Source organism: Tympanuchus pallidicinctus, unplaced genomic scaffold, assembly GCF_026119805.1.
Source record: "Tympanuchus pallidicinctus isolate F22 unplaced genomic scaffold, pur_lepc_1.0 scaffold7, whole genome shotgun sequence".
Classification (NCBI taxonomy): Eukaryota; Metazoa; Chordata; class Aves; order Galliformes; family Phasianidae; genus Tympanuchus; species Tympanuchus pallidicinctus.
In genome coordinates, this window is record NW_026294791.1 from 17,152,631 (window position 1) to 17,180,163 (window position 27,533).

Below are 27,533 nucleotides of genomic sequence, written 5' to 3' on the forward strand. Positions count from 1 at the left end.
GAACAGGAGAGAAATCTAGAGGTAAGAAAAGGTAAGATTATCCGGGCATCTGTGATCTTGCTTGTCCCACTCCCACACATTCTGCTAAAAAAACTCTCTCTCTTGCCAGATGTCATTTGATCTTTCCCAATGTTGTAAAGACAATATTCAAACTCCGAAACGGAGCTGGTGGATACATACTACATCCCTTTTTAGAGTACTGTGAAGACTGGACCTCGCTTTAAGATGCTATTTGACTAGTCATTGAGTACCAATAAATTATATATTTACTTTTAGTGCAGGTGATTATACTTATAAAAATAAAGTAGGCACAAATCCATTTTCATTAATAACTGCTAATCTGAGCATAAAGCTGCTGCATTTTCACAGAAATCTGTTTAGGTACTGTGTTGATGAAGAAATAAACAGGGTTGTAAATACACAGAAATATGGCTCATATTGTGTGCACCCTCTTGGCAAAGCTGAACACTATGCACACTGGAGTTAAACTAGCAGCCTTGTACCACAATGACAGTTACTGGCATCACCAAAGTATTCTTCTATTATTTACACAGATGAGTTAGAACACTGCCTCTACAGATTCACTCAAAATCCAGTACAGTAAGGAATTTAATAATCATCCATGACAGTTTGCTCTTTCATGCCTTTTACAATAGTAAGATAACCTAAAAATACTAAAGAGTAGTTTCTTTTTCTGATATATTCTAATATTTTCTAATATATTCATTTCTAGAATGGAAGGTATTTGTTGTGAATAATGTTAACTAACTTAAGCACTATAAACTACTGATATCTAACGTCCATGTAGCATGTTTAAGTCATAGCTACCGTTTTTAAATTTTGAGAAGTTAACAAGAAATGGTTTATGTTGATCTGTGCCAACACTGCTTCTAAGAAAGAATAAAACTTGCCATAAACTATTCATTAGATGTTTATTGCTTAGCTTCTACTTTAAAGGCTATGATTAACAAGTCCACATGAAAAAAAGTTATCTAATCTTCACTATCATCTATTAACGAAAAGGATATAGAAGCTTTTAAAACAGCATGTTATACTTCAGTGAGTAATTTTTTTAAGTCTTTGATTTAATATTACTCCAAAATAAGTGATTTCAAGGCAGTCACTTGGGATAGAAACACATTCTATTGTTGGGAGTCTTATTTCTGGTGCAGCATTTCCAGATAATTCAAGACAGATTTCACATTGTCCTGCAGTAATCCAGTATTAATATAATTCTCTACACCAGATATTTATTTCATTAGAAAGTGTCATAGCTATCTTATTTCCATCTTATAAAGTCATCCTTTTAGTTGAAAATCTTAAGAAGCTATTGTAATTAAATTTGATCTTTAATTAAAAGCATATTCAGAAAAAAATGGAAAGTTTTAGAAGCACAACGCTCGTTTGTAATGTTTCAATGCCAAGTAGGGAAAGGTAGAAGGGGATGTGACTTCCAAAGATGATGATGTTCTAGCATGACATGAGGGGAAAAAAAAAAAAAAGATTTGAGCGATATTTTCCTGCTTTCTTACTGAACTTCCTAACTGAAGGATGGGAAAAACAGTAACAAGTAGAAAATGGTGAGTGAGAGAACAAGGAGGCCCAGTTTCTGTAGACATTTTCACAAGTAACAGGAAATGCGCTCTTTAGCTTGAACTCCTGAGCTCTGAGTCCTGCCATGAACAAACACGGTGCATACACAAAGGCAGACTTTCTTCTGTATTGTCTTAAGATAAATTCCTGGAAAATTTTTCTTCTTGCTTCTGCTTTCAAACTGGATTGCAGTCTTTTATAGAATGATGCCACTTCTACTACCAAGGCATACATTTTCCTATAGCATTATATTGCACTGAGGCTAAATAGCCTTTGTTCCTGACAAGTTAACATATCAATGATAAGTGTGAAATACACAAGGCTCTTCCATCTTCCAAAACCCACATCCTAAGATTGAAGTCTGTTTCATGGGCCAAATTCAGACAACAGTGTTAAGAAAGTACAACTTACATCATCAATGGGACCGCAGTACCTTCAAGGCAGTCTTAGAGAAGTCCTACTCATCTAGCACAGTCTTTGTAAGATTTACGGAGTTTTAAAGCTTCTTTCCCCCCCCCCCCCCCCCCCCCCAAACTCAGCTTTGAAGTATTCCACATCTTTTTCAAATTAACAACCCTAGCAAGACATCCCAGTCACCTGGACCTTAGCTCTTGCTTAGAACAGAAAGCCTGGTTAAAAATTGAACACTAAAGGTTACTCTCTGTCTCCAGAAGAATTACAGCTGACACCAATGAGTTACATCAGGAGTATTTATTCCTAAGTGATCCTCATTTTTGCAACTGGTAAATCAAAGGTAGAATAGGGACCAAAAAAGACCACTTCAGGCTCTGGCACAGGTCACAGCACTAAAACTGTATAGGTTTATTGATAAGACAGAATTATTTTCATGGCCTCTGTCCACTTCCTCCAGCACACAGGGAAGTTTCTTATTAACAGCCCCTGCTGAGGCTCACCATAGATCAATGAGCATAAAGCCATAACAAAGTCACTGAAAATGCAACTGTTCATATACAAAACATGAGCATAAATCTGATCTCAAGCACTATTTGGTTCATTTTACCATAAAGTTCAGTTCAGCCCCTGCAATACACAGGTTGTATCTTATTTTACTCCAGTTGCTTTACTGAGCATCCTTAGCTAAACTGCTTTATATGAGGGATGCTCTGGAAGTAATGCCTCCTACTATGTTGGCCCACAATGGCAGAGGTGGATGTTGGTGGTACGGTTACAGAGGTTGAACCTTCTCACCTATATTCCATTACATTGTGGCTGTATGACAAATGGCAGCAGGGGGACGAATCTGAAAATTTGCATAAAGTGCTGGGCACTGTCTTATGGGGTAGAAATGGGGCAGATTCTTCTCAATTTCCTGAAAACTGGACAAGCCATCAACTCTGACCACTATATTGTGACAAGGACAAAGGCGAAAGCTCAAACTCCAAAGTCAGATGAGAGAAGACCACCTTTTTCTTGCAACATGACAATGCCAGGTCCCATACCGGTTTGAAGACTGTGGAACACACTGCTAATCTTGGCTGGACTGTCTGAAAGATGGACTGTATGGACAACATCTTCTTAGATAACAGCTGTGAGTGAAACAGTGGGTCATGTCTGTGCTGGTGCAGGCTTTTACAACCACAGCTTGCAGGCTCTTGTTTATCACTGGTGAAAGTGAATAGCTAATGGTAGTGACTGTGTTGAAAAATAGTGTTTTATCACTGAGAATTTGCTCTATCAAATAGCTATATGTATCTGTTGTAGTTTTCATTAAAATAAATAGGAGGCATTACATTCAGAACAGCCTATATGTATATATATCAATTAAAATTCAGCATTGGGCTAGGCATACTAGGGAATGCATGTGGAGAGCAATTTAACCCACCCCATTCCATTAATCTACCCAATTTCCTTAAAAAGAGTTGTAATCTTCCTCACAGCAAGTAACATTAAATGTATTGCAAGGTACATATGTTCACCAAGTGAGCATAATGAGAACATATTTATTTTTTCTAAGAGTAATGAGCATACTAAACAATTAATTTCAGAGCTATGCAAGTGTTGAACTACTGACAGAAGCAAGTAACTAGAGTCTTTCTCCTGTTATTTTCTAGTACATGAAGCTAATTTTATTAAGTGCTCGTCAGTGAAAGACCAAATAACCTGAAGTAGAAGTATTTGTTTTCATGAGATTGAATGACCCAGAATAATGAGTATTTAAGAATTCTGTCAGCTAACAAAAAGATGACTCTATCTACTAATACCTCATTTTGCATTGCTTAGTTTACTTTATCTTTCACATCTGCTAGGCCTTCAGGAAAGCTGCATGAAGCACTAACAGATGCAGCACTTCAGCCATCATGCAAACCCCCAAGTAGAAATTCCACCACCAAATGAGCAAGGAAACATCCTAGTTCAAAAACAATTCAAAATATTAAAAGATAATCAAGATTAAAAAAAATAAATAGTCACGATATGTTTTCTAGAAGCCAATTCTACATCATTTTTTGTTATCTGAGGACATGGGGAAAGTTGGGAGTTTCTCTATCCTGCTATTATATAGTATCATAGAATGGTTTGAGTTGGAAGGGACCTTTAAGATTAAGAGTAATACAATAGAGTGCCTCAAACAAATATTTGTGTCAAATTTGTATTTTTTTTAATGGAAGTCTTGAACCAATGAGAAAAACGTTATAATCTACTTAATATATAGATAATATACAGCTTAGACATTTGGATGACTTCTTGAGATATTTCAAAAAAGAACAATGTGCTTTCACATTAGTCAGGCCTGATTTAATTGTGAGATGACGATGTCAAATAAAGTCAGACAAAATGGAAAACTACGACAAACAACATGGGAATATCATGGTCAACCTTCAGACATCCCTAAATCTAGAATCAAAAATTATCCCAGACAGCAAGGAGTTTGAGAGAAACCCCCCAGAATTTTTTTCTGTGCGTTACCAGATACATTTCTGTTAAGACAAATGGCTGCATGTACGGACAAAGGCATTATATTATAATGTATCACAGTGTGGCAAGACACAATCCTCTCTATAAACCAGGATAAATTCCTCAGGTAAAATTTTCCATGGCCAATAATTTATATTACCATTCTATCTTCAAATAAGAGTCCTCAGCATCCAAAGAGTTAGAAGAGGGGTTCCCTTCCTGGATGGACAAACAGCTTCTGACCATGTTTCATGCCAGCAAAGCAGACACACTGCAGGCAGATGAAGCGAGGCTGAGGAGGGGCTGGGGTCAGGCACTGAGCTCTGCAGCACACTGGGCAGGGCAGTCAGGCCATATCTGGGACAGCATCCCACTTTGAATCACAACACTTATTTCTTCTCTGAGCCTCATGAGTTCAGAGACTCAAAAAAGATCAAGAACTTGATGTCAGTGCATTACCTTATGGTAAGCATGTTCTAACTCCGCACTGGTCACTGGCTTAACTTAGCCATTAGATGCCACATCTTCCTCTTTACATTTCCAAGTAGTTTTACATTTGCCCATATGACAGACTGCTTTTATATCAGAACAAACTCATTCCTGGCATCTTCCTTTCCTCACACAGCCTGTGGTCTGTAGTGAGAGTAGTTTTACTTTATAGCAATAACATCAGAGTGTGCAGTCATCTTTGAGGTGCAGTCCTAGATCCAGTGTCAGTTATGTAGAAAGCAGCATTACCATTTTTACCACTAGATTTCACCCAAATGCGCATTATATAAATACTGTCTCTTAAATTGAGTAGTTCTATAAATCACCATCAAAAGTGAGTTCATCAGTGAAGACTTATTTTTGCATATACCTACGTTAACAAAATATTGAATACCTCCGGAACTTCGTTATACAAGCAAACTTCATGCTTCAGCAATTAACAAAGAAGAAATATACACAACCACATGCACAGTCTGCCTAATTTTGCAGATACATTAGTTTTCACATTAAGAACTTGATTTCTCCACCTCAGTACTGTATTTATGCTAGGTACTACTGTAAAATATAAGAGGTTTATTAAAATGGGAAACATAAGCATTACTTGCTTCCCATAGATAACAAACACTGTTCTCTATTAGCAGAGCTCTGGGTGGTAAATTACTCCTTTGGAAGCTCAGCATGCGCTTGCCTTGACATAACTCATCTCTGCAGAAGTGCCTTGACCCTCACAAAGAAAACTGAAGAGAATACTCACCCTCTGTGCCTGAAGTTAAGTATCCAGGTAGTATCCCAGCATTCAGTGAATTATTCATATATTCAACACATTAAAAGCTATGCAGATTAAAGTGGGCTCAATGTTATAGCACCGCAATCCAAAGTCCTCAGACCTGAGGTCATTCCAGAGCACCCTGCTCTGTGATAAGGCCTCACTTTCACATCATAAACAATACACCATATCAGAAGCTATTTGTGTTCCCACATCAAATTCTGAGAAGGCATAGCTGGGCACAGTTTTCAGAGGTTTAAAAGTGTTTAGTTTTTCAGGTTTAAGTTTTAGTGCAGTTGTCCTTCTAAGCCTACATTTAACCGTTTAATACATTTTATCTCATGAACTGTATAATCTTTAATCATCCAACTGATTGAATAAATGCAAAAAAAAAAAAAAAAAAAAGCACATCAACTCATCATCACAGCCAACTCTGGCTCCTTCACCGCTATTTATTTCTTTCAAAGCAAGCACAGCCATAGCCCCCACAACCTGGTACCTTCTTCATCTTCCTGATAAAAAAAAATATCCTCCCTCTTTATATTTTTTCTGAAGCTTTAAGTTTACTTCAAAGGTCTAAAAAGTTTTTTTTTTTTTTGCTTCCTCACTATATTTATCTATGTCTCAATCACTAGCACACTGAATTATGCAATTGCTGTTTTATTCAAGGACTACTAAATAACATTTATAACTGCTCACTCATACAGGGAGTCATCTTAAGTCCATAAGATCACCATACACATACATTTACATTCTACTTTCACTTTCCTGCAAGATGACAAAACAACTGATAGAGAAGACAAGCTCAATTGCCTTTGTAAATAGCTTTAGTGCCAAAACCAAAAATAAGCCATTGTATCCCAACAATTGAACCCCTCAGATTAAACCTCCGCTCAACTGCAATTACAGGTGTTTGTTTGCTTAACCAGAGAGACCAAACTCACATTGCAGACATGTCAGTTAATGAAAAGTGAATGCTCTGCTGACTTTTGATCATAGGAGAGAAATTAGCATTAAAGTTATTATTGCTTTAAATTTAATCATTGGCAAAAACAGCAGAACTAATTTCAGCTGAGAGAAGTAATGTTCTGAAAACTTTGTTAAAGGTGATTTTCAAAGTCCAATAAATGGACTTGAAATGCAAGGATGATGGTGACAATACACATGCGAAAGAACTAGTACATTCACTGCTTGAAGCATCTGTGAATGGCTTTTATACTTACACCAGTGTGCCAAGCATATCTATGTTGACTTTCTAAATCTGTTGCAACACTAAGAAGCAGCAAATGAGAAAATTTCAGTGGCAACTGTTTAATGCAATGGTAAAATACCAAACTGATGCTTTCAGCTTCACTACTGTAGTTTCACTACTGATTTCCTAGTAATCTTGTGCATACAAAAGAGTATTTGGCCAAAAAGGAAATGCTAAGCCTGTAGAAGCAAAGTCAAAACATGAGGAGTTTGATAATTGTTTACAAGGAATAAGAGATTGATACCTGAGGCTACAAATTAAACTATTTTTCAGACTTTCGATAACAACACAGTTTTCAAGGAATAAAAACTGGCATCCAATGCAAGTAAGGCAGGAGGACACTGTGGCCAAATTTTCCTTTTTATATCTGTTTTCCTATGCAGAGCTACAGATTATTCCTACAGTCACCGTTAAGCAAAGAAATCCCATATGATATGACTCCATAAATAAATAAGGTGCTACACGCATTTCAGATGACAACAAAAATGTATTGATAATGGGGAAAAAGAAAAAAATTCCTTGGAGTTCTTCACTTGTATTCAACCATTTTGATTTTTTAAATCTGATACTAAACATTACTGAACATGTGGGCGAGAAGCAGTTGTGATACTCTTAAAAAGAACAGAATAACCCAATTAAGGTGCTTAATCTCAAAATATGACAGCAAACATTTGGGTTCTGATCTACCCTACTTTGTCTCATTCTTATGGGCAAAATTTTAAGCATTTTATGATGAGCATTTGATGTAGCATTATTTTTCAATCTTACTTAATAAGCCAAATTACATTTGTGTGATGAGACCTCTGAATGGGGAAGAATTATCACTTTTATAGTTTCTAAATTATAAATTTCTAAATTATAAAAACACAATCAGTTATCCTATAAATGTACAGTAATGATTCTAAAGCTTTGAATTTCCAGTTGCTAAAAGGCAGACTTTAAGCACTGGATCTTCAGAAAAAATAATTCCTCTCTTTTTAAGAAGACAAAACCCTCTCCCCTGGACTACCCTAGACTATAATATACCCCAAAGCTTCATTCATTCATTTAGAATGGAAACGTCTCAGAACCCTTGTCTCAGATCACCATCATTTTCTTCGTAGTTTGCAACAGCACATACTGAAGAGTAACAGAAACAGCTGCAGCATAAGCAACAATACTTAGTATACTAGGAATTATACGAATGAAAAGTACCCAGGTAATCTTTAGATAAATGCTTTAGGTAATTTCCTGCTCTTCTTTATCTGACAGAACCTCCTCCCCAGTGCCAAGGTTTGAAAGCAGGCACGCGACAGCTTCATTTGAGAGTGAATAATTCACAGTTCTGAAAACTTTTTCTTATCCTACCCTACCGACAGAAGAGTTGGCCCTTCAGTCAGTAGTATCAGTTACCTCTGCCACATCAAAATGCTAGCATTTACTCAGCCTGGAGATTTTCTAAGTGGATAGTATTTCTGTCTTTTTCTGCTCTGCTGTACTCGTTCCTGCTTTTAATCACCAGTGTTCTAGACCAACTTCTGGTGTGGTTATCTCATTGGATTTTTTTCCCTCCCAAAGCCTTTTGTTACTCTCACTTCCATCTGTTTAGAAGAGCTATGTACAAGCTTCATAAAACTGTTAGAATTTTGAATTTTTAATTGGAACCGAAGAATAGGCATTATCAAACATGGTGTTAAAACAGAAGCAGAATTCATAGGTCTGGGAATAATCTCTAATCACCCACCTCAAAATGTTCCCATCAGCACGCACACACGTAAGTGTGTGTTCAAACTCATACAAGAGGATGCTGCCCCTCAGAGTTAGAAAATTGCTGATATTGACAGGGATGGAGTTATTATACCCCTAAAACTGATGAATACATTTATCAAGGTTGAAATCAGATCCTGTATTCACATACAGTTATATTCCAAAATACTACACCACATGCAATACACAGATTCTCACACAAATTATTGAAAACATTCCTTGAGAGTCAATACAGGGACCTAAAATGACATACCAAGAAAAATAAGATCAGCCAGTTTGAAATCTGTCAGCAGTAAATCAGTGGCAAATCTGGTACTCACTCCCATTCTTGCCCTGAGCAGTAAGTGATGGAGCGCTTCTTCAACGCTGATTTAGTTTACAATTAGAGTGTAGCCATTGCATTTAGGAAAATTCTATCTCAAAAACCTCATTTCTAACCTTAACATGTGACATAATACGAAGACTGCTGACACAAATAATTGACTGCTTCATTATAAATAAGAATACTAAGAATTTTTAATGCCTCATAAATCCATATCAACTCTATGCTATTGATTTCAGAAAAGTTCATTTCATTTTCACAGCAATATTCCATGATCTGAGTACTTAAAAAAAAAAATCACTTTTCTCAGTTTTAACTGTCATTGAAATATCCTTCATTTCAAAGATATCAAGAAATTATCACTATTCATTTTCAATACAAAGCCTCTTACATTTCAGCTGTCATTTTCAAAAAAATCATACTGAAAATAGTGTTTCTAAGCAGAGTTCAGTTGCAGCGTAATAAGTAATAATTTCATCAATTAGCAGTATTCAGCATCCACTGAGAGTTCTCTCACTATTATTTTATTCATAGAGTCCTTTGTGGAAGTAGCATACTAAAAAGATCCATTTATCCTTCAAGGTTTTTCATAAATGTGTCATACATCTTAGAAAACAATTGGTTATTATTCTCACTCAATCTAAATAACTATAATAACTTCCAGGTGTAAAACCTCTTTTTATACCTCCAATCTTCTTTAATCACATTATGGGTCTACATTTTTAATAGCCTATTCTAACACTTCTCCCTACTTTTACACATGCATTCTGGAGTTGTGCATAGATGCTAGACATGCCTGGATGGGAGGGGAGCTGTCTTATTGTTAAGAGCAGAATGGAAAGAGGTTTTGTACAATGCCCTTCAGAATCAAGGCAAAAACAGGCATTTTATAATGAGCTAGATGGTAGCATAGATGTTAATGATGCAAAGCCTGTAAAGGAAAATGCTGCAATTGTTAAATTCTGCGATAGCTCGCTTGCAGTCTTGCAGATAAGAGCCTATTTTATTTCTCCTTCCCCCTGGATCCCTCCACGCATCAGCCCATTTCTCCACACCCACAAAGACGCATCCTCACTTCTGTCCTTTCACCTCAAGACTGAAAAGTTTCCCCTTCAAAGCACAGCACCATTCTGTAACAAATGCTGGAAATGCGGCTGAGCAACACAGTGACCTCTCAGGGCTGGAGGAGAGCACAGTACAGAGCCAGCAGCTGTAGCTGGAAGGAGCCGCCTAGAACCCAGCAGTGCTGCATTCACTCCAAGTCACTGAGATGTCCTATTGGCTGAGCAAATCCTAACCAGGATAACTCATTCCAACAGAATGTTAAATTTAAATAAAACCTGAGAGATACTTTAAGTCACAAGAGCATAAGAAAACCATGCAGTAATATATTAATATACAAAGCACCACAACAATGCAACCATCTGAAAATGGCACAGTCCAAACTCCATAATAAATACAAAGCAAATTATTTTGCTCATTTGCCCAATACTTGAAAGACGAGCATCGCTGGGAAGAAGAGATTAACAGTTATCAAAGCAGCTTTCAATTTTTACACCTCATTTCCACATTCCCAAAGCAGCATGCACAGGTACATCTGTTAAAAACCTACACACACCAGCACAGTGAGTGTAAATCAGACAGTCTGGCTGCCTGGATAGTTTTCCCTTTAATTACATATGTAATTGGTTTTGAACCCAAAATTAAAATGTCAGAATACATCATGATTGCTTTTAACTAATGACTACCATCCTATCTACATAGAAATATTTAGATACAACAGATATTTTTTTAATTAGCTTGAAGTCACAGGCAAGCATGTCCGTCTTCCCCCATTTGTGCTGCCAATGTCAAGTCAGACTGGAAAGGCCAATCATTTCAATGAACTAAAGGAAACGTAATTTTAAGGTCAAGCCACTTGTAATACTTCAGGCAGCAAATGTCATACTGAAAATAAAATTGAACCTTGGCTTGAGCAGAGATGGTATTTTCAAGGACTTCGTTGTGTTTATCGCTTTAAATTTACTAATAAAACAGTCATCACATATTAATATTTATTGTGCTATTAAAGCATTCTGTAGACATGCATATAAATACTGGAAGCATTTTTAAAAACACAAAATACTTTTATCCATAGGCTTCATCCATTTTTATATCATTATATCTCTGCTGGACCCAAAAACACTCAAAATTTGACATCTGCTTCAACAGGTATCTGTGACTAGAGTAAGAGACCAGGTATTTCATACAACTAAGTATTACGACAGAGGGCAGAAGTGAAATTGCCCAACTCAGTCCACCTCCAAACAAGAGGTTTATTCTGTTTGTTCTGAAGTTACACACCAAAAGGTCCGGTAGTATTTGTCCTGAGCAGCACTACCCAAGCACTGCCCATCCTATAGTTGTAGAGAAAGTCACTCCAACACCCTTACTGTGCAGGAGTCAGGGATGCCTAAGCCAATTGAGACTTCTCATGTCTTTTCCTGAGGCTGATCAATGTTTAAACCACTTACTCTGAACTCAGAATCACCAAGGCTGGAAAAGACCTCCAAGATCATCCAGTCCAACCATCCACATGCTACCAACATTTCACCAATAAACAGTGTTCCTCTGTACAACATTCAAACATTTCTTGAACACCTCCAGGGACAGTGACTTCACTGTCTCTCCAGGCAGCCCATTACAGTGCCTGATATCACTTCCAGAGAATGTTTTTTCCTAATATCCAACCTGAACTTCTGGCACAACCTGAGGCCACTCCCTCTAGTCCTATCATTTAGTTATGTGAGAGGTCAGTTCTCACAAATGCACTTATTGGTTTGATATAGACAAGAAACTCATTCAGATGATGTGGTCGTCTAGTGTTGTAAGGCAGCTGTGGAAAGTTAGAAAGTAATTTCTTCACATTGGAATTGCTTTACAAAGATTTGCATTCCTACTACTTGCAAGAATGATTGATCCCTTTGGGCTGAGGATGGTGACTCTACCACAGCTTAACTATGTAATAGCTTATTGTAAGGTTAATATTAAGAAAAACTATACGTATCTTGATCTAAGTAGTCCCCAGATGTACTCACTTTGTCACTTAAACCTTAATATGTTTTGTGATTTTTAGTAATGAAAGTGTTCTCTGATATTTAAAGCAATTTGTCAACTTGAATCTTATGTTCTTTGTCATTTGCAACAGCAAAAGAGATTTGGGCATTCCTCATAGTTGTAGCAATCTATGAGAAGAAAAACAAACACAATTTGAAGTTAAAACTTAAGACCCAGTCCAATTTTCCTCTAACTTCATAAACTACAACCAGACAATTTGAAGGCAAAGTGTTCTTATTTCCTTGCAAGAAGATAATCAGAAGATTTATTTCATTTCCACCACTCAATTCTTTAACTTCATCTTCAATTATGGCACCACATTTGAACTGCATACAGACCACCAAGATCTGCATAGACCTCTCGTCATTTAGCAAGCTGACGCTCTCTATGTTTAAGGATGCCAGAGATTTATGCTGTTCTGATCCACAAGAATTCTGCCCTTGACGCAAAAAATGATAGCAAATGAAAATGAATCATTTTGAATAACATGCCCACACAAATGCCACTCTCCGAGTTGTTAAGACATCTGTAGCCAAAGGTTTCCTAACTCCAAATCATCCTTGCCCAAGTCTTACATAGAGGCACAAATCCTGCTCTTCACAAAGGCAACAGCACAGGGCAGGGAGCAGCGCATGTAACACTGCACTGATGAAATAAAAAAGGCATAGAAATCATATGCTAATAAGAGCCGGGAGGTTGCCAAGCAACCAGAGAGGCAGAGAAAGCTAGTTTGATGTGAGCCCTGTGCTGCCAAAGGGTGAGTGCAGCACAGCAGGCAGGGCACGCGCAGCCCCATTCTGCTGGCAGCGGTGATTCCAGCTCTTCTCAATGTTTTATGCAGAAGCGTGTCCCCAGGTCGGTGCCAGCTGTTTGTGTTTCCAGGGTCATTTTACAGACATGGCCACAATGTATATGATAGGACAGACAACGAATTTTTAAAGACACGCTCTTCTGAAAAGCAGCAGCATGTGCTTTTGGCTAACACAGATTGCATAGCACATACATACTGGCTTGTAGGATGGAGACAACCTTGGGTGCAAGCAAATGAGTTCCAAAAGCTCCACAGACTGCCTGCATGACAGCCAGTCTCCTCCATGCTTCCCCCCAGCAGCCAGGCACAAACTCAGCCCCACGAACCACATCTTAACATCAGAGTTCCACTTACTTAAGAGATGTGACAGCTCTGCATGGTTACAGAAACACCGACAGAAGAAACAATAACACTCATCCAGTCTACATTAAACCATCATGAAGTCCATTCATGTAATAAAAGAGAAAATGAATTTATTCCTTTTTGTTTTCAAGATTGTTCACAATAGCAAAAACTACCACAAGTCTCACCAAAGCAGGCATTTCTCATAAATAGCAGCTACGAGAAAGGGTGAAAATAGCAGGGTTTTTTTTTTTAATGCTATCTTACGGTTATCTTACAAAAAAGAAAATTTTTTAAAATGTAGAAAAAAATTGAAAGTTTACTTCATGAACAGCAGTAAAATTCTAAGGCTGAAGAACAACGAAAAACAAAAGTTTTTTTCTTTCAATATCATTGCTTCAGAGGGCCTGAGTGAATTTCAACACCGAAATTTTTGCAGACTACCTGCAGTGGAGGCATGAATTTACATGTCTTTGAACATCAGCAGGATTTGAATGTGCAGCATGAAAGGCCAGAAGTGCCACTTGCAGAAGCCTACTTCCCACACACCAACCCAGCCTTTCACCTCAGGAGTACATTGTGGTGTTCAAGACATACCTGATCACCATGGTCTATAACAGCTTATGAGACCATCATGCAGTCACTGCTGTTCCACTCAGCTGAGACTATTACAACAAAGCCACTCACACAATGGAAGCTTCAGAGAAACTCATCAAACAAAAAGGGAGTTTTGTTTCCTCACTGAATGACCCTCAGCAGATGCAGCTATCAATCAAGAACAGCCATCTGATCATCATAGCAAGCTACAAAGCATTTACCTAAAAAATAATTTTATGCTTTGAAACTTCATTATGGAACTTCAAACAAATGACAGGTATCTCCAAAACAGAGAGAGACTGTAGCAGTTGGCACTTTTAAAATAAAAGCCTGGCCTCAATCAAAGAAAGCTTCAGCTATTTATTCACAACCTTTCCCTAGCAGTTCTCAGGCCCATGCTGATGGGCAGGATTCCCCATCCTACTAGAGGTTTCCTGAATTTTATTCTTACATTTTTCTTTATTTTTCAACCCTTACCTAAGTTACGGTTTACAGGACTTAGGGCTTAGCTCTCAGCTGTAGCTTCATTTCCTATGCTACACACAGTGTTTTCACACTTCTAGTCCATCTAACCTTAGAGAAGAATAGACATGTCAGGGGAAACTTGCTTAACTTGTTCTCACAGTGATGGAAGAAGGAACTAGAAGGAACAAGCTAAGTAAATATCCCAGCAAAAGAACCTTCACTGCTGTCAGGTCTGCTGCTTTAAGCAGTGCGGGGACTGCAGGTTACAAAATAAAGCTTACATCAGGCTGAAAGACACCTGGTAGGTAGCAGCACAGACCATGGGACCAGCAGGCCATTTCCCACCATTCTCAGCCCTGGGATCAGCTGCAGTCCCAGAGTTCAGGGGGTGCTGACTGCACAGGCCATAACCTCATGCAGCTCCATCAGCAGCCCTCAGAGAACAATGTGCGCCTAGCAGCTGAGCAAGATCACAGCCTACCAGCCTGGACACTGAGCCTCCTGTGTCCTCCCTTAGATGAGCACCCTCAGGAAATTCTGCCTTTACCCTGCAGCTAATGAATCTTGTGAAGCTTTGGTTCACAATGGGCAACAATTTATTTATGACACCATCACAGAAATAGAAGTGCAGTACAGCAATAAGTAAGCAACCATCATCTAACATAAAGGCAAATAAAAGTATGCAAATGAATTTTACAACAAACTTTTCAAACAGGCGTTATTTAAAAGCTATCTAGACTTTCTAAAGCCAAATGAAGAGAAAGCTAGAAAGCTATAGGGATGACATTTGTTATTTTACACATGCCATAAACATAACCTGGTAACTCTCAGATGACCAACAGACTGCTCTCAGAACATGACCTTAGCAAGAGATTACAACTCTCCAGCATTCCACCCCTCTACATGTCAGCAATAGGTGATTCATTGCAATGCTGGATTTGTGGAACCCCAGCATACCCTCTCTCCACCCACTACAAGAATGATAATACTGTTTCACACTGAGGTATGTAGTATGGTGGTTGCTAATTTGCTGTCAGTGCTTTAGGTTGATGAGGACAGTGTGACAGTATTTCTACTGTGGCAAGGAGGAGCCTTCACCAAGGAAGCTTGAGAGTCCTGCTCCAACTGACTATAGAGTGGTCAACAAAGACCCAGAAAGGTACCAGCATCCTAACACCACCAAATGAGAGGACAAGGAGGAGTGCAGCAACCAAGACCTGCCAGCCACACACACAGACTGCCCTGAAGAGCAGGCAGTCATCTGCTGGGCAGTGTTTGATGTTCCTATGCATCCTGCTTGAAAATGTCCAGAACTCATCTAAAAAAGGTCATTATTGTGGTGAATTTGGACTTTGACTGGAATGCAATCAGGAAAACATATGCAGTTGTGTTGGCTTGCTCAAATTCAATAAACTGAATTAAGATTCTAATCAGCATTTTGTAGTTTTAGCAGTTCATTAACTCCTGAGTACTGGATCTGACAGCTTTAAAAAAAATCCTCAATTTTCTAAAAGAAATAATTGCGAACGGTTTGCACACATTGATATGAAAAAAATATCTTAAAAAAGGAAGGTATGCTTTCCTAGAGTATGCCTGGAGGAGGTGTGCACAAGGCCCATAAATAATGCCTGGATTATTTGCAAACACTGACAAGAAAGGAATTATTTGGGTTTCATGGGTCTTTTCATTGTTGGTGGTGGCTTTTGCTTTTGAATACCTAGGACGAAGTATATATATATTTTAATTGTGAAGTTCCTAGACTTACAGAATTAGAAAGTAGATCTATAGAACAATATCTCTGATTTCATTATCTCCTTCAGTAAAACAGCAGCCAAAGGATTTCCAGGACAGGATGCAGCTGAAGCTACTGGCTAAGCCAACCAGGGAAAAGGAGATTGCTCAGGGACAACTTTCTGGATTTACTTATAACAGTGTGAGAACTGGCTGTGATTTTAGCAACTTCTAGCACAGCTTCTTCGCTCCTCTTGAGCCAGTGATATCAGCCTTCTTATATGGCCTTAGGTATATAAACACGTAAAAGTAGCATCAGCACTACAATGGTCATATTTCATACGTTAATTATATGAATCGCTGAGGTAAGTATTCTTAGAACTCTAGTTATTGAGCAGAGAAGTGTGTCAACATGAGAAGAGGCAGCAAATCCTGAATGTTTTGATCACCTTCTGGTCTGCAGTATAACAGCTGAACAGGGCATTTTATGAAAATTGTTTCTCTACAATGATATCAGTTTTACTAATACACACTTTCCCAACTTCAAGGAAAAAATATACTACATTATTATAGAAAATATACTAATATACTAAACATACTTTTTTTTTTACCCCAAAAAGTCACATGCAGGAAAATAAGAGTCGCAAGTGGACTATTAGTAAGTATTGATATATTCATCTGGGAGACAAATCATGTAGTGACTAAATTTCATCAGCCAGACGGGGAAAGGACAACACGTTTGGTTAGAAGTAGCCTGCCATCATTTTCTTGGCAAATGAAATGAGCACTGAAAGAAAAGTAACCCATGAAGAGCTGACCAAAGTTTGTAACTGTAACCTGAGAGCAAAGAAAACACTGGTCTTTCTCAATATCCACCTTCTAAATCACACTGTGCTGTATACCATTATAAACGTTATCCCACATCTCATTATTCTTTGAATGAGTTGTACTTAGCTAGAAATGCAATGTAACAATCCTCGAAATATTCTGAATTTTAAAAAAAAAAAAAGTAACCAAGAGAAGTATTCAAAAGCCTTTACTACTAAAGTCAAATGGAAAACTGAACTCCAATACAAAGAAAAATCATAGATTAGCTGCTTTGAAAACACTGAGCTGATAGAGCAGCACCAACTTCATACCACAGTGCCACCCTCCCATCCAGGAGGACTTCCACAAGTTTGTTCTTCCTGTCCATTCCACAGCTCAGTTTGTCAGACCACTTGTATCAGTGTTGAGGATGTTAACAGAGGTCTGAGTAGTAGCTTAGTTAGGGGATGGACTGGGCATAAAAATTCAGGAAAACTGATAATAAAACTGGCATACCCGAGCCAGAGTGTGGCTGCTGTGCATTTTTACACATGCTGACTCCTTAGCAAGCAGTACACCCTAAACCTAATATTTTAGGATTCAAGATATGCCACTGTAAAAGTTGTGTCACACAAGAGAGGATGAGACTGCCGGCTACAAGTGGTAATATTGCTGCTGTGTTTCTGCTGGACTCCCTCAAGCAGCTGAAGCCCACAGACAGGCAGGGTGCAGCAGGCAGGAGCAGAGGCAGCACCCACTGAACCACTCGCCCTCTTCCCTATCTCTTGCCGGACCACGTCCAGGCCCCGTTCCAAAGCTGCAGGCTGACTCTCGGCAAACTCGCACACAACTTCATGGTCGCGGTCTCAGAGCAAGGATGCCGCTGCGGTCCCGCTGTGCCACGCGCTCAGCCTGGCTCGCAGAAGGGCACCCGAGGGCAGAGACCCGCGGGCACTGCAGCGGCCCCCCCGCGCCGCTCAGCCACGCTGCGCCGCACCAGAGCACCTGACCTCCTCCCGGGGACGCGGGCCCGACCCTGGAGAACGCGGCTGCGGGAAGTGTCGGGCTGGGAGGAGGGGAGGCACCGCCCCCACACGCCCATCGGCTCGCAGCCGCCCCGTACATCGGGCCGAGCCCGGACGCCTCTCGCAAAACGGAGCGGCGCCGCCGCGCAGAACCAGAGCCGCCCCGACGGGGGCTGCGGAGCCAGGGGCTGCCCCGGGTCGGCACGACGAGCGGAGCCGCGGAAGCACGGAGCTCGCAACGGCGGCGAGACTCTGCTCCCCGCAGCCAAACTTCGCCGGGCGCTCCCGGCCGGGCGGAGCCCCCTCCCCGCCAGCCACAGCCGCCCGCCCCGGCAGGGCGAGTGGGTACCTCAATGTCCACCGGGTCCCGGCTCAGCACCCGAGCCATGCTGTCCGCACCGCCACCGCCTTCCCCCGGCTCCCCGCAGCTCCGGAGTGGAGCGGAACACGGGAGGAGGCGGAGCCGGCAGCCCGGGCTGCAACGCCCCAGTGGGCGGGCGGCCTCCCCGCAGCGCCGCGCGCCTCACGGGGCGCCCTGAGGGCAGGGGCCGTGGCGGCCCCCGCGAGCGGGTTCACCTCGAGGCCGCGGAGGGAGGAGCGGCCCGGCCCGCCCCCGCCGGAGCTGCGCGCACCGCCGTCATGCACGCGGCAGCGCCCCGGGTTCAGCTGGCACGCGCGGCCCGTCCGCCTTTGCCCTCGTCCTTCGCGTCTGGCTCCCCGGACAGCAGCGAATTGCCACCGGCGGGGCCTGTCGAGGGCCTGCTGTCTCACCTCCATAAGAACGTCGCAGCCAACAGCGCTTGAGACGGCCGAAGACGAGCCTTCCCCTCCTCAGCGAGAACTAAACCTTCCCTGCGCCCCCGGGAACAGCTCCGGCCCGCAGCAGCAGCGCCCAAGGGGTGCCCCAGGGTAGCCAGGTGCTGCACCTGTGCACTCTGAAACATTCTCTTCTCTCCAATAGTTTGGTGGTTTGACACCTCGAAGACAATATTTACAGTACCACTGAAAAAAAAAAAACAACATTCCCACTGTAACACTGTATGCAAAGGGGTTTGTCTTCCCTGCTGCCTTACAACACCAGAAGTATTCAGCATTAAAAAAAAATGCTGAACAGCTGATCACATCTGTTTCCAGACAGTACATCCAGGCACCACACCTGTGATCTCAAAGCACTTCAGAGCTGTTTTTTCAGCTTCACAAGTACAGAGGACTTCAGTACATACTCAATCTTTGATTTGCGTGCCAAGAAGTTTACCATATACATTCTCCTTGAGAATCTCAGATCCAGCTCTCAACATGTTTTACAGCACTCATATTATCCAGTTAACTTTCGACCTTTTTGTTATTATAGCATTATCAATATTTTTAAAATTTAAACTCTTACTTGCTGAAGAGGTGCAAGTAGCATCACTGTGTCTTTGGGTACTTTAATTTTCTTCCTTTCACATATCCTGAGAGTGCCACTTAGAGAGCACAAAAAAAAATCATAACTGTAGTTACAATAACATTACATCTACCTTCACAAATGAGCACTTTTGAGATGCCCAGTGGAGACAGCTTACCATATAAAATGTGGAGAAATAAGGCTGTGGCCTTGAGTTCTGAGCAAGAGCTGACTTTCCCCAGTCCTTCTCAGCATAACACAGAACAGCACCTGTGAACAATTGTCCATGCCAACCAACTGAAGTGTTGACAGGAGAACTAGGAGCAGTGCCCCTGCACTGCTAGCACCCATCTGTAACCATTAACACTGGCTTTGCTGAATAGTCAGTGTGAGTGTGCTCCTGACCCACAGATGCACATTGGATGGAAGAGTGCATTAGGCCCACGAGTCATTTCCACAAGGGATATTTTCCATATAAGTGAAATGCATTGCTTAGCATCCAGCTGCCTGCAGCTCACGTTCTAATCCAATTGTTCTAAATACTGGTTGTATCAGCAGAGCCAAGCAGCAGCCACCAGACTTCAGCTGTTCTGAACACTGCCAGGTTCTGAGCTGTCACAGGTAATAGCTTTTTGAAGATCTCCCACTTTTGGGGGAAGGTGTCAACGCCTTTTTCTCTCTCTCAGCAGGTTACAAATCCCTGGTTACTTTCACATCAAGGACCAGGTACCCATAAGACTATTGCCCCACTAAACCCAATGAATAGTAACAGCATTTACATGGATTCTTAGTTGTAGCAATTCTGCTCTTACCAGCACTGAGCGTCTCTACAGCTGAACTTTGTTTCAGGAAATAAATGAGCAGAAACAGGGAGGCATGTGCAGCATCCCTCAGAATACACATATTCTGAAGTCCCCATTTTTCTAAATTAAGAAATTTTGAGAGGTTCCACACAGCCTAATGTACTTTTAGCTATTTTTTTCCTGAATTTCCAAGCCTCTGGCTTCCCCTCCTCCTCTCCCAGAAGGGTTTCAAATGCAGAAAGAGCATGTATGCTAAAAACCAAACTTTCAGTGCCAGCATGAAATGCCATTGAGGCTTGGTTGAGTTATAGGCTTTTGAAAAATTGCCATTAACCTTTTGTTCCACATGCTCTTCAGGTAAAATTCACTTACATGTCAAAGAAATAATTGCATGTGAGCTTTCTACAAAAGCTTCCAGCCACTGCCTGTTGCAAGGACAGCTGCTTGCTGGGAGGGCAGAGCAGCAGCAGAGCAAGGCCATGCCCTTCCAGTCTGAAAGGTTCCAGTAACACAGCCTGCAATCTAAAACAAACTATTCCTCCTCCAGCCACTGCAGCAGTTAATCTGTGAGTTTAAAGGGTAAACTGTAACTCTGAAAGTTCAGCATTCAAATTCTGGCAGTGATATATTAGTGAGCCTAGAGGTCTTAGTGTACTGACATCTCATGCAAACAACTCCCCACTTTCTCCTCAAAAACTGCCCATAATTCACATCAGTTCAAGTGTCAGAAATCAGGATATTCCAGACTATAATTTGCTGTGCAGTTGTAGCTTGGGACAGCTATACTGTTTTTAATTACACGCTATCTTTACTATAGGAGCAGTCTCCTCATTGCACACAAGAAGTGACAGCTACAGTCTCATAGATAGCACCTCCCAGCTTCTAAACTTTTGATTTCTTAACCCAGATTATTCACCTGCAGGGAGTCATCTTTCAAATTCACGGGGTTCAAGACAGACAGAACTGGACCCACATTGCTCTCCTATGCACTCTTTAGCATCTATGAGAGTGCACAGATTTGCAACTCTCAGTTTTCTTCTTTTCAGTCTGGCTTATTAACTCACATATTGACAAAAAATATTCAAATTAAAACATCCTCACCAATGATCTTGCCTTTCTAATCTGCCCTGTTACAATTTAGCAGTGTTTTTCAGAAGGAGTAGAGCACAGAGTAACATAGGATGCATCACAGTACAGGAGTATGAACGCACTAAGTGTGGGTTGTATGTAATTATGAATTCTGTTAGGGGGAACCCCTGACCATTACTCAGGCATAGCCTTTAGGCATGGAACAGTAAAGCCCAAATAGATGAATAAATAACAAAATGGCCACCATGTGAGCTTTGATAAGTGTCCAAATGCATTTAAAACTAAAATGAACTGTTCTTCAGCAAGTCCACTAATTTATTCCAGCCATCTGTGCCACTGTAAACAAAAGCTTCTTTCCCTAAACTGCTTTATAATTTTTTTTAGATGTAGCTAGGACTACAAGTTTCAACATGATTATCTTGGGAAAAAATAAGCAAGAGGAACCCACATATTTTCACACCACAAACATCTTTGATAATCACTATCAAGCAATTCAAAGAAATATTAAAAAAAATAAAGCTTATATCTGGCATCACATAATGTTTTCCTATTTAAATGCCACCAAATGTTTCTTTAGGATATTTTAGGGGACAGAAATCTGTCTCTTTTTCCTCCAGTCTCTAGTGATGACATCTGTAGACAATTCCAGTATTTATTACTAAGCTTGAGAACTGCTAAGTTGATGTTCTGGGTTTGCACTGGTCCAAGAGTCTTTCCTTATATGCACCTCATCCTTTTCAGTCTCATAATATGCTTCCCATATCATTGGACCTAGTCTAGGTAGAAGAGTCAGGCAATTCCCACATTTACAAGTTAGAAGATATATACATCTAACACAAGGGTCTCCTAGACAAAAGCACTTGCAACTCTCAGGTTAAGATGGGACTGACTTGGGAGCATTCACCTCCCTCTTTCCCAGGTCTAAGGTACTTTACAGGAAATATACAGTGAAGATCACTTTAGAGAAATTGAATAGTTGCCCAGTTACATCAGACCAGATTATCCTTCATGCACAAAAAAATATCCAACATAGGATCTTAAAACTTGAAAGCACTGAATTTACACTGAAACATCCTCTTCCAGTGCCAATTTTTTCAGTCCTGGAGAGTAAAAGCAAAGGCCAGCACTTTCCCAGTCACACACTCCTCTGGAATAAGAGGAGTATAAAACAAGCCTTGTTTCAGAGGATAAGACCATTTGCATCAAGGCTCAATGCAGTACACTGTCATTTGCATTTCTCCTCTCCCTGTGTGCAAGTTTCTGACAAGGGTCAGGTCTGCCCTTCAAGTGTTTCTGCCTGGTGCAGAAACAGTTCATTGTGCTATGGAAGTATAGCAAAAGGATACTGAGTTCACACCAGATGCAGAAATCCTCATGAATTCCAGTGGGTTTGCCTCTGTGACAACCATCCTTTCTACCCTCACTCCCCCATGTAGAGAAAGTTTCTAAGTTTCTAAGAAGTCAGACTGCAAAGCCACTAGAGAAAGTCCTAGTGCATGCCTAAATTCTGGCAACAGATCAATACTTCTCCACTCAGGTAAACACTAGAGATGGTGACTTACTACAGAGCTTAGGGCCATGCAAATCCAACTACCGCCATGCTTACAGTTTCAAAGGGAAGCAAGCAGTGAGATTTACTTATTCACTGAATTGCTTGTCTTGTCTGAATTTGCTTTTTCAGCAAAGCAAAAGAAATTGCTTTTTCAGCAATTGAAGGAGCATCAACAGAAGATTTTTTTTTTTTAAATAGTAGTCCTGTAACTGTTTCTTTTCAGAGACACTGACAAAGTATGAAGTGACTCTTTGAATTACTTAGCACAGTTATGTCCAATCTACAAGTTGCATGCAGCCAACCCCTGCCCCTCATTTCAAAGTCAGAAGCTCTTGCATGCACAACTATTTAAACATATGACCTGCACATTTTCATGTTTTGATAGAAAACAGAGTTGTAAATATAAAAAAAATTGAATTTTTTTTTTGCAATCTTAAAATCTGTTCTCGTATTTCTTTATAAAAACAGAAAGCATGGCTGCATATTTTTTGCTGTTCACAGGACTGTGTTTAGCCAATACATGAAAATACATGAATTTGCCATAACTTGTGCTGGCACAGCATCCTTCGTTCAGCCCATATAGGGTTAGTAGGACATCAATGTTCAGCTGGTGCTGAGTGACAGTTGCTTAGGGGAGAGATGCACCTTTATAGTGAGAGGTAGGGATGGCCAAAATTTTAGCTGTGCCAGGCTACATGAGATCCATAGGTTGAACATGACTGTTCTAGTCCCGTGATAAGTCAACATGGTAGGCTCATTTACCAGAGAAATCAGAGTTGTAACAGTAAACACAACAGTTGCCACATTGCCCAATTTCCTAACATGAACATTTTCCTTCTTCCTAGCACGTCTATAAATGCATCGCATTCCCAGAGGACACACTGCTTGCTTGCATAGAGATGACAATTTACAAGTCACACATTGTTTAACTATGTGAGAGCACATGTTAGGGTTACCTTTGCAGACAACTTTCTATGTAGAGTTATTGTACACAAAGATTACATTTGCTCCACGTTACTTAACTGCATGCTGGACTGCCATTAAAATATTAAAGCTTTCTTCCTCCACTAGAGCTATACATAAATACTGAGGACTCCACATATTCAAAGAGCTCTTTGCATGCCCACAAGTTACTTCCCATAGAGACTTCCAATTCTTTGCAAACAATTGGTTTACACTGCCTGTGACTTTAGAAGTCACAGGCCTTAGACACTGAAAAGCTTGTACTGCTTCTTTGGAGAGATTTAAACAGCTGAAAAGCATTTTTTAAATAGAAGATTAAATACTAATTGATAACTAAGCAAAAAAGTGTTTTCAGACATGTAAGAACCATATTTTATCAATGCTTACAACTTTTTAATCTGACCCATTAAAAATGCTAAGATGCACAAAAAGCATAAGGTTACAGTGATGTGCACATTTAACTTTCATTAATAATAGGAAGAGGCAAGTTTTACTAGGAAATTCAGAATATTTGCACGTGTGTATATATGTGCAGATATATATACTCATGCTGTGGATATTCTTTTCTTAGGAGCTGGAATGAAACAATGAATACCTACTTAACAAGCACTCAATTCTAGATCTGTCCTTCCACCAAGGTAGAGAAAAGCAGAAATAATGTATGCATAATTATTATTATTATTATTATTTGTTGTTCATAGTTACACATTCTAACTTGATTTTTCATCTTAGGCTATCATTCTTTTTGCTCAGTGGATTCAAGAAAGTAGGGCAGAAAAGGTAAAAACTTGACTAAATTCCCCATTGGAGAGCTCAAGGAAATTGTTCTTCACATCTTACTGTACCCATTAACTACTCAGGCCCCCTGAATTTCACTTATTAGTCATGCATGTGGCATAGCTCCCACTTACTTGTCTAAGCTGATGGATAGAGACTAGACACAGCCTTAGTAGTTGACTGGAGAACTGATGTTCAGATAATATGAACATCCTCCGAGTGTATCTTTATGTCCTTGCTAAACTTTTAGGCTGATGGCAAGCTGGTTGTTTGTCTTGAACTGTTATGAGCAAATTCCAGAAGACTATTTCACCACTTCAGAAATAGCTAACTTCACAATCAGCAATAGTTATTGCCTTCTTGGCAAGGTTGAAATGAATATAAGAAATTAATTCCTACTCAAGGTCTCTGAAAAATATGGGAAGACATTAATTCACTTGCACCCTATCCTAAGATAGAAATTGCCAATAGGATGAACAGCCCACATCATCTTTCTCTGTAATTTAACCAAGGTCACATAAGATCACTACATCAGATCAAGTAGAGTCAATTTGATCAAAAAACCTTTGAGTTAAACCAGTTTCCTTCTGAAAATTAATCCCTTAAAGTAAACATTATCCATCAGTGCAGAACGTTCCACTGAAAAAAAAAAAAACTGCAGTAGAAGACAAAGTATAAATGCTCTCACAAAATGAAGAGGAGATTATCTAGTCTTATACCCAAAATTGTGAACTTTATTCATGTTGAAAAATGTAAGTGTTGCTTTTATTTTTGTTTCTTCCAAAACCAGTTCTACGTTTCTATTCTTCTGTACCTATGGTTAACACCCATAAAGCCACTCAACCTTATGACAGCTTTTGTAGAAAAGCATATGTTGAAGACATTTGTCTTAATTCCTCATCATCTATCTTTGAAGACTATTTTCTCATTACCACATACATTATTTGAAGACTCATATCACAAAACATCTATAATGGGGAAAAAAAATGTACCCTACAAAACAATTTTATTGAGATGAGCATGCAGTAAGATTTTTAAAAATATGTATCATAGTTCTTGTGGATCTGTCAACTTCTTACACAAAAGAGCATTGCAATAAAGGGTTTGAGAATTAGTACACATTTGGTTGTGGCTTTTTTTTGTTATGCACAGTACATCTTCTCCAACTCTGTACTAGTTACCACTCTGCACATCCAAGATGTTACTCAAACTGCATAACAGACTCCTACTGTGACAGATTTTGTCTAAGTTGCGTTCGCCTTCCTGCAGAAATGCCTTCATCTGACTAGTCTACAACCACAACAGCTGGCTTGCAATATCTGTTTTCACCCAGCTGGACTCATGGAGAAAGTGAGGGAGGCAGATAAAGTCCTGTAAGCCCACACAACAAATTCCTGCTTCAAATATTCAAAAAACTTGAAGGATCCCTCCTACATGCCTCAACACCTACATTGATAGCTTCTATAGCAAAAACATTTTTTTAAGCTTATCAAATACTGACAATTAGATTGTATACATATGCACACTTGTCATTTCACACTTGCAGAGAGAATGTGTATTTCTGACAGGGGGTGTACTCACTATAAACCTGAAAGGATCATAATATCACAGGATCTAAAAGGTGTTTTTTTTCCCCTCCATTACAGAAGAAATTAATCAGTAGCATATAAATAAAGTTACTGTAAACACCAAACTCAATTGAACTATGGCAATTAAGATTGACTAAGGAGCTCCCCCCCCCCCCCTTCCCCCCACCCCCCGCACACAGCCAGACCTGCAGTTGAACCATGTTGTAACAGACTGACTAGCCCATCTGTTTGTTATTCTCCCATCATATACTCAACTGTCAGCTCTGTTTTTGGGTTATACGACTTGCAAGTACATTTTGGCCATTTAAAAAAAATGAGTCAGGGCCCACCATTTAAGCCACAGTAACAGAATCTGTTAGATCTGATTTTACACTGCTTGAGTATTGGGACACTGAGCAAGTGCTTCTCACTACAGATGTAGGTTGTAATCCTGAAAGAGACAAGCCTTAAAAACAGCAGGATGCATTGGAGGGGATGTAGAGTCATGCAGAGAAACATAGCTGGCTTTGTTTCCTCCAGTAAAATTTTTGTTCAAGTCTGCACCTCCATCTCTTACTTCTTCCACAGAACAAAATCAAGAGTCAAACATTTCTAGTCTACCAGTCTTAAGTGTAACCTTGAAGTATTTCTGGAATAGAAATATACTTGAGTTAACAAGTGCTGTAAGTTCTACATACTTTTATTAAGCTTTATTGAAGGTCTTTTTTACTTTTAAACATGAAACAGAGCACTTTGGAACAAAATACAAAAATCCTTAATTCAAACCATATTTAACTGGAGAATATAGTTTCCAAATTAATGTGTCACCTGCTTTGGCAGTGGGGTTGGAGTCAGTGGTCTCTAGAGGTCCCTTCCAACCCCTAAAATTCTGTGATTTCTGCAGCTTCATTTATTTTCAGATATAATCAGTTGTATTATTTTTGCCATCTATCAACTATGAAATATTTTCCCACCAAAATTAAATAAGGAACCAGCCGTTCAAGATTCGACAGCATGTATACCAACGAAGTTGTAATTTCCTCTTGCCCGTGGTTGAGAGCATTTTATTTTACTTTCAAAGCATATCTAGCACCACAGAAAGTCTTTCTAGGTGTTTGATGATAATTGGCTAGAAAATTTGAGCACTAGAAATGTTATTCATCAAAATAACATTGAGTCCTGGGAAGACCGTAGACCTTAATCAGAAAGATTCTCAAAGGCAGGCTGCTTGGTGCATCAGGTTAAAATCACATAAAATATTGATTAGCATCTTTCTCAATTAACTTCTGAGAACTTAAAAGGTAAACTGGACTATTTGCATGTTATTTTACAGGATTGTCTAGCTACAGATTCTTCTCTCTGTTAGGGCTCAGTTGTACTACTCCACAACAGTTTGAGAACCTGCTGATGAGAGTGATTATTGCTATTCCACCCTGGCCTCA

At 39.9% G+C, this 27,533-nt stretch overlaps 1 protein-coding gene across 3 annotated transcripts in view; it reads right to left on the reverse strand.

The window, feature by feature from the left end:
* DPYD (dihydropyrimidine dehydrogenase) overlaps positions 1-27,533 on the reverse strand; it is a 327,599-nt gene that overhangs the window by 297,618 nt on the left and 2,448 nt on the right. The window contains exon 1 of one of the 3 annotated variants that reach the window (XM_052666449.1): positions 18,305-18,452. The exons of 1 other annotated variant lie outside the window; for it this stretch is intronic. In XM_052666449.1, coding sequence (XP_052522409.1) covers positions 18,305-18,343 — 39 coding nt within the window. In that variant the 5' untranslated portion in view covers positions 18,344-18,452. Of the gene's footprint in view, positions 1-18,304; positions 18,453-27,533 lie in introns of those variants that run through there. One more of the 3 variants, XM_052666448.1, reaches the window with a different exon arrangement.